The sequence below is a fragment of the Pediculus humanus genome, genomic scaffold (assembly GCF_000006295.1).
Source record: "Pediculus humanus corporis 1103172107416 genomic scaffold, whole genome shotgun sequence".
NCBI classification, from domain to species: domain Eukaryota; kingdom Metazoa; phylum Arthropoda; class Insecta; order Psocodea; family Pediculidae; genus Pediculus; species Pediculus humanus.
The window spans coordinates 294,037-301,536 of NW_002987040.1; the positions used below are offsets into that span (position 1 = coordinate 294,037).

Sequence of the window (7,500 nt, forward strand, 5' to 3'; positions counted from 1 at the left end):
TTTTTTTTTTTTTTTTTTTTTTTTTTCGAACGGATTAAAAAAAAAAAAAAATTACGATGACCCGATGTCTGCCATACACTCCGCCGATTAATTAATAAACTACGTACGAGATATATCGCGAGATTGAAAATATGTTTTTTTTTTTTTAATAAAATTTATGTATGTATGTAACATAAGTAGTATTTAATTGTCAGGTTGCAGCTGGTAAAACATTTTTTAACCCTCGAAAAAAAAAAAAAAAAAAAAAACATCAAACTCTAGCGATGATTGTATTTATTAGTTTAGGAAATATATATAATAATAATTGGGTCACGTATCAGAACGTTTTCTCTCTCTCTCTCTCTCTGTCTCTCTCTCTCTCCACATGTACTTGGCGTAAGCTTACATAACAAATGCATTGACAAAAATAACAATGGGAAGATAATTAATGGCTGGGGGGAAGGTAGGGAGATAGGGAAGAAAAGTTTAATTCGTCTTAATGTTTACAATTGCAATTATTATTATTATTATTATTATTATTATTGTGAACGGTGAGGGGAAGAAAGAAAGAAAAAATGACGTCGAAAAGAGGGATTCGAAAAGACGAAAAAAAAAAAAAAAAAAAAGCAGACGACGACGACGTCGTCGTCGTCTACTCCGTTAACGTAAGAAATTTGCGTGAGTGGTGACGTCACAGCTTGGTCGAGCGGGATATCGATTTGTAAAGTCTCTCTCTCTCTCTTTCTCTCTCTCTCTCTTTTTCTCTCACTCTCGAAAGTGGTACACAGTTGAGGGACCGGATCGTTGAAAAACGTCGTGATTCCGTGTCAAAAGAAAAAAGAAGAAAAAAAACACGTTAGAATCTCGGTTGTTTTTTTTTTTTTTTTTAACGTTTTTACGTTTTTTTTTATTTTTTTATTTTTTTTTTACGGACGTAGTAAGAAATGACGAACGAACCGGAAATTAAGAGTGTAGAATTATTTTTCGTAAACGTTTTAAAAAGGGTTGTTTGTTTGTGACGAAACGAGAAAAGTTTAATGAAAAATTGTTTTTAACGAATATATATATGAAACTCTAATTTTTTTTGGTTGTTGTTGTTGTTGTTGTTGCGGTCAATATAAATATACGTGTGAGATAAAAGGGTAGGAAGGAAGGAAGAAAAAGAAAATTCGAGAATAAAATAGTTGTTGTGTGATATGTTCGCCATTCGCGGGCCGAAACAGTTTCGATTGATTTTTTTTTTTTTTCTTTCGAATTAGTGAAGAAGAAAAGTATATATGTATAAATAGGGCAATGAATAAATAGTCGAATGTTGGGGGGGGGGGGAAACGTCGAATGGATTCATTCGTATCGGATTTTTTTCCCTTCAATTTTCACACTCACACATGACCGAAAAAATTTTCACGACGTTTTCTTCATAGAAAATGATGATGAATAAAATCGATTTTTTTTTATGATATCACTCATCATCATGTATGAGACATTGTAAAAAAAAAAAAAGAAGAAGAAAAAGAAAAAGGAGGAAAAGGAAAAAAACAAACAAACAAACAAACAAACACGATACACCGGAGGGGGGAGGATATGCCTTGGCGTTAAAGTTTTTTTTTTTTGTGTAAAAGGAAAAAATGGTGACTCGATATTCGACGCTGGGGGGCAAAGAACCCACGATTCATTGTTTCGTACCTGGTTATAATCCCCAATTGAGGCTATTGTCAACGACGCCCAGTAATAGTAGTAGCAGTGGTAGTGGTGGTGGTAGTAGTAGTAGTAGCAGTAGTAAGTAAAACACTTTGAGTGAAATATCGTCGTGAATTGAATATTAATATTTATTTATTTATTTATTTATCGAAAAGGAAAAGGAAAAAAAAAGAAAAATGGTTGCAATTGTATAATGTCCTTCAAATTAAAACGCGAAATTACTTTTTAATATCTTTTTTTTTTAGTTATTATTATTATTATTTAGCTAACTGCAAAATTTTTAATGCATTGATGTGTTTGTACGTGTACATGTGCGTGTGTCTGTGCGTGCGTGCGTGCGTGTAAATTTTCTTTGGTAAAAAAAAACTGAAAGCTATTGATTTTTTTTTTGTTTTGTTTCAAGTCTAATTACGACCGATTTGCTTACTTTTTTTTTTTTTTTTAGGAGAAGTGCCTGCTTTCCATGGTAGCGGCACATCAGGAGGAGGACCCGGAATGAGGGGATTGCACCACGCCCCTCCAACTCAACCTCCTACACCCCCAACGTCTCAAGAAATCAAACAACCGCCATCTCACATACCACTGCAAGCACATCAGATGCCTCCTCAATCAGGTTTGAATTTAAAAAAAGAAAAATTTGTTTTACGTACTAAACATGAAATTAGGCATGTTTTTACGTGGTATAAATTATTTAATTAACAATAATGATGATGATGATGATTCTCGTTTGAACAGGTGGACAGATGATGCAGTATTCAATGCCGGGGACAGGTCGTGGAAGCACTCAACAAGCTTCGTTTTTTCCATCGAGAGTGCCACCTGGAAGTCAGAGGATGGCCGCTCATGGAAGACCGTCTGTAGTTATGTCCAATAGTGCTCAGTCATTCATGTCCCAACCGGTATTTAAAAAAAAAAAATTTTTTTTAAATATTTAATTTCTTTTTTCGTTTTTAATTTATTTTATTTTCGAAATTTTTTTTTTTTTTTTTTTTCCTTTACAGGTGGTACAACCTGTTTACCAAGGGCATGTTTTGTCGACTCAAATGTCTGGTCAAGGGCCCGTCTTTGTAGCTCCTCCGATGAACCAACCTTTTCCGATTCAACAACCGAGACATTCAAGCGGTTCTTTTTTCCCCACTCCTCAAATATTGATGCCGCAGCCTACCGTGTACACGCACTACCCCCAGCAAAGTCAGTCGAAAACTTTAATTACAAAAATTTGTTTTATAAGGAAATTGTAAACAATTTCCTTTTGCGGAGATTCAAAGAATTTTCTTTTTTTTGTTTTTTTTTTTAGTGTATTACGCACAGTCCATACAACCGATGTCTAGGGCGGGAGGTCCAGCACCTAATTCTCAGGGTGCTGCACCTGCTCAGCCACAAATCCGTAAGTCTTCATTTTTTTAAATGGGGGGTACAAATAAGCTATAAAGACAAAATTCGTTCGTTTGTTGAGTTTTAGGAAGAGAATTGAAATTCTCATGGCGGTGAAGCGGAAGTTTTCTTTTTCTTTTTTTTTTTTTTTTAATGAAACATAAAAAAAATATTATTCTCACATAAATATTTAAAAGAGAATTTTTAGAAATTTTTTTTCGAAAGTAGATTCATTACTTTTACTTAGGGAAAAGATGTTATTTATTTATTTTTATTTTATTTTATTTATTTTTTCTAGTTTAAAAAAAAAAAAAAATTAATAAAATGGGAAATTGCCATTTTTTAACATCATTATATTACCGTGTGTTAAAAAATTTTTTTTTTTTTTTTTTAAATTAATAATAATAAAAATAAAAACTTTCGTTTTCCAAAAGATCCATGGGAAATTTTTTTTTTCTCTTATTTTATTATATCTTTCGGGGGGGGGGGGGGTAAAAAATCTCGCTCTCATTATTGTTTGTCCATATTCCAGCAATGACTCTCCAGCCGATTTCGGGTCACAGTGGCGCCATGATACCCAATCCGGGAGTTACGCAGCAAGTTAAACCTCGCATTAAAAAATTGCTTACCATTATCGATCCGGACAATGGGAGAAACGTACTCGAAGATATTAATGATAATGATCACGTTTCATCAAGGTCGGGAGATTTCAGCGCTAGGCAAACACCACAACTCGTAAGTATTATTATTATTATATATATATATACGTCGTTAAATGTTTTTAGCCCTCCCTTACTTGCCCCCCATTCACCCCCACCCCCCATTAAATGTCCACGGTAAACCTTTCGAAGAAAAGGGTATAATGTTTCTATTTTGGTAATGTACGTAGTTATTATTATTATTATTATTACTATTATTTTTTTTAATAAGTACATTTTGAATTGCGCGTTTTGTTACGCGAAAATTTCTCTTTCTCTCTCTCTCTCTCTCTATCTCTATCTCTCTCTTTCTCTTCGTTTTATATGTTTTTTATTTCGTACCGGATTCATAGGAAAGGCAAGTAGTTTATGATTATTATTATTTCTCCTTTTTTTTTTATATCTCTCTCTCTCTTTCTCTCTCTCTTGTAATAATTTGGATTTCCAAAAGTCGAAGGTTTTTAAAAGGCTTTATTTTTTTTGGGGGGGGGTGGGAGGGGGAGGAGAATAAAAAAAAATTAATAGTTTCACATAGGATGAACAAGGAAACAGGTTTGTTTTATTAATTCTACGTAATAGAAAGGAAGGGGGTCAGGGTGGGGGTGGGGGGCAAAATCGATGGATAAAACAAACAATTATAGGTAAAGGGTTAACGATTAAAGGTAAATAAAAATTTAAAAAAATCTTCGACAAGAGGAAATCCAACCACGTTCGCAAAAAAAAAAAAAATTCAAAATATTTTAATTGGAATGATTAAGTTATTATTATTATTATTTATTTATTTTTTTTTTATTTTAAAAAACACGTGGTTAAAATATTTATACATATATAAAGTACAAAAAAAAAACTCGACCGTTACATTAATGCCGATGATATGAATCTTCATCTAAGAACGAGATTTTTTTTTTTTTTATTTATTTTTTAAGCCGGTTACGATAATCGATCCCGACACCGGCAGAGATGTAACTAATGATTTTAAAAACGAGAATTCTTCGTCCAAATTGCAAGGGTCTAATGAAAGGATGTACCAAGATACGACTGTAAGTACTACTACTACTACTTCCATGGGGGAATTTATGTTGGTTTTTGTTTTGTCTTTTTTTTTTTTTTTTTTTTTGCTCTTGATTAAATATGGCGCATATACGAAAAATACGATTTGAAAAGAAAAAAAAAATTGTAATTTTTTATATATGATACGTACATGAATATCTTTTAATATGGTACTCGATCGATCTCTATAGTCTCTTCCGGTTGTGAAAAAAAAAAAAAAAAGTAAATTTTAAGTAGTAGTGAAAAGATGTTTGATTATTACTTTACACGTTATGCACACGCACACGCACACGTGTGAGTTATTGCTTAGACGCGAGTGTGTAATGTGTACGTGTGCGTGTGGCTTTTTTTTTGTTAAGATTTCAGGTAAATAAAATTTTCTATTTTTCTAGCAGCTGCGCATCTTTTTCTACTAATATTATTATTATTATTATTATTAATATTAACATTAACACGTGCAAAACTGAAATTTACTTTGTCATTAAAATCAAAATTGTTCAGTTGGTACCGCTCCCTACCCCTCAAAAAATTTTTTTTTTTTTTTTTTTTTTTTTTTAATAGCGTGATCAAGTCATTGTTTGTAGCGTAGTTGTTGTTGTTGTTGTTGTTGTTGTACACACCGAGTGTAAAAGAAAAATTAATAAATTAATAAATTAAGTATAAATATTTAATATAAATTAATTATTATTATCATTATAATACATATAAATATACGATTTAGTAATAACTTGATTAGTTTGTCGTCTTGGTTAGGCTTGAGTTTTTTTTTTGTTGACTAATTTTACAAAATCGTTAATACCTTAATTATTTGTTATTTTTATGTGAAAGATATTAATAATAATTAATAATTTAAAAAAAAAAAAAAGTTGTGGTCCTGTTTGAACAAACTAATATAAATTTAATAAATTGTATTTGAATTTTTATTTTTTGAAGAATGCCGGGCAGAAGACTGATCAAGGTGTTGCAGCAGAATTTGCTACCCGCGTAGCCATCGCTGCCAGGGTCGATCATTCGAGATCTCCTAATCCGGTGGCTTTGCAAAAGTCATCTTCGAGAACTTCAAATTATTCAGAGAGTGATTCGCAACCTTGTCCCGAACCTCAGATAACAAATACGCCCTGTAAGAACCGATTCATTAACTTACGTTCACTATTATTATTATTATTATTATTATTTATAATTGTGGGTGATTAAATCGTTTTATTTTTTGGTTTTAAAGGTGTGTCGCCTTCTAAGTTAGATTCTTCGATAGATAGTGCATCGAGCGAAAATCAAATTGTAGAAAATAATATAACGTATGATGGTAACCAACCTGGTGGAATGGTACGAGGGGGTTGGCCACCTGTGCTGTCGGGAGCTAACATGCCTGTGGAAATAATGCCAGTGTCCATTCATCCCGGAATGATGATTCCAGATGAAATGGTGAGAGCTGGTTCAATACCTAACCAGTCTTCTAGAGAATATCCAGTAAGATTTTCTTTTTTCTCTTCTTCTTCTTACATTAAAATGTGAATGAGTGAGGAAAATTTTTCTGTCATTTTTTTTATACATGTTATTTGAATTTCAATTTTTAGTCTGTGCAACAGCAACCTCAATGGGTTCCCGATAACAATACAGTTCCAGTACCAATTATAATTAGTGAAGAATCTGCCGCCCAAGTGGAGGCTCCAACTCGCCCAGAACGAATCACTCCAGTGGTTAGCGCTCTGACTCAAGGTCCGACTGTCGAAATCAGTCACAGACCTCAGAGAGAACAGTTTCCAGTCCTTGGCAAAGGTCATCAGCAACAGAGTCCGGTGAAACGAAAGCAACAGAGGTCGGAACAATCTCAGGAACAAACGGAAGTCAAAGTAAAAGACCACCAGCAGCAGCAGTCGTCTTCAAAAGTACAGGCGACTCAGTCTGCTAATAAGCACAAATCGACGACGTCGACGACGACGACGACGACGAACGCGCCGACCGACAGTAAAAAGCATCAGCAGCAAACTCCTCAGGACAGTGACGAATACGTGCAATCTGTACAGACGAAAACAGTTAGCGAACCAAAAACGATAACGATTAAAAAAAATGATAATGATAATTCCGGAACAAAAACTAAATCAGATGACAGTTTAAAAAATAAAGAAAATAATAATTTAGAAACAAGGAATTTAGAAAATGAAAAAGATGTCGTTCATGAAAGTAATTGTAGTAGTAAAAGTGAAAATGTCAAGTGCGACGTCGTATCGAAAGAGCCAAAAGACCGTTCTCCGGTTCCTCCGTCTTTCGAGGAACCCTCTGGTAAAAAATCGGAAGAGGAAGAAAAGACGGCATCGACCTCCTCCTCCGTCAGTAGTAGTAGTAGTTGTGTTCCTGAACCGGAAGTTGTTCCGGCACCCGCGGAAGACAATGCTTCGTTGAAAACAAACGGAGACGTCACGACCGAAGAAGAAGGTAAGTCAAAAATTAAAAGAATTTTGTTCAGAAATTTGAGACTTGAAGCAAAAGTAAGTAAGTAAGTAAGTCAAATTCCGATGGGGGTCACGAGGTTTTCCATGAGGTTTTAAGGTAAGAGAGTGGGCGGTGATTTTGTTGAGAGAGTGTTTAGGTAAAATCAAACCGTTGTGATCATCATTATTGAAAAGGATGGGGGTATATATGGGTTCCTTCGGTTAGTTGTTTTATACCATCTCCATCCCAAAACGGATTTTCTTTAAATGAA

At 33.8% G+C, this 7,500-nt stretch overlaps 1 protein-coding gene across 1 annotated transcript in view; it reads left to right on the forward strand.

Annotated features, from left to right (window-relative positions):
• Positions 1–2,172: 2,172 nt before the first annotated feature.
• Positions 2,173–7,500, forward strand: part of Phum_PHUM067380 (uncharacterized protein) — a gene marked incomplete at both ends in the record, with an annotated part of 5,331 nt that continues 3 nt past the window's right edge. Inside the window, 11 exons of the mRNA XM_002423518.1 lie at positions 2,173–2,290; positions 2,413–2,534; positions 2,679–2,868; positions 2,975–3,064; positions 3,584–3,786; positions 4,285–4,301; positions 4,708–4,789; positions 5,733–5,919; positions 6,019–6,266; positions 6,374–7,232; positions 7,424–7,500. The exon at positions 7,424–7,500 is cut by the window's right edge and continues 3 nt beyond it. Of these exons, the coding sequence (XP_002423563.1) occupies positions 2,173–2,290; positions 2,413–2,534; positions 2,679–2,868; positions 2,975–3,064; positions 3,584–3,786; positions 4,285–4,301; positions 4,708–4,789; positions 5,733–5,919; positions 6,019–6,266; positions 6,374–7,232; positions 7,424–7,500 (2,193 nt within the window). The remainder of the gene's footprint in view (positions 2,291–2,412; positions 2,535–2,678; positions 2,869–2,974; positions 3,065–3,583; positions 3,787–4,284; positions 4,302–4,707; positions 4,790–5,732; positions 5,920–6,018; positions 6,267–6,373; positions 7,233–7,423) is intronic.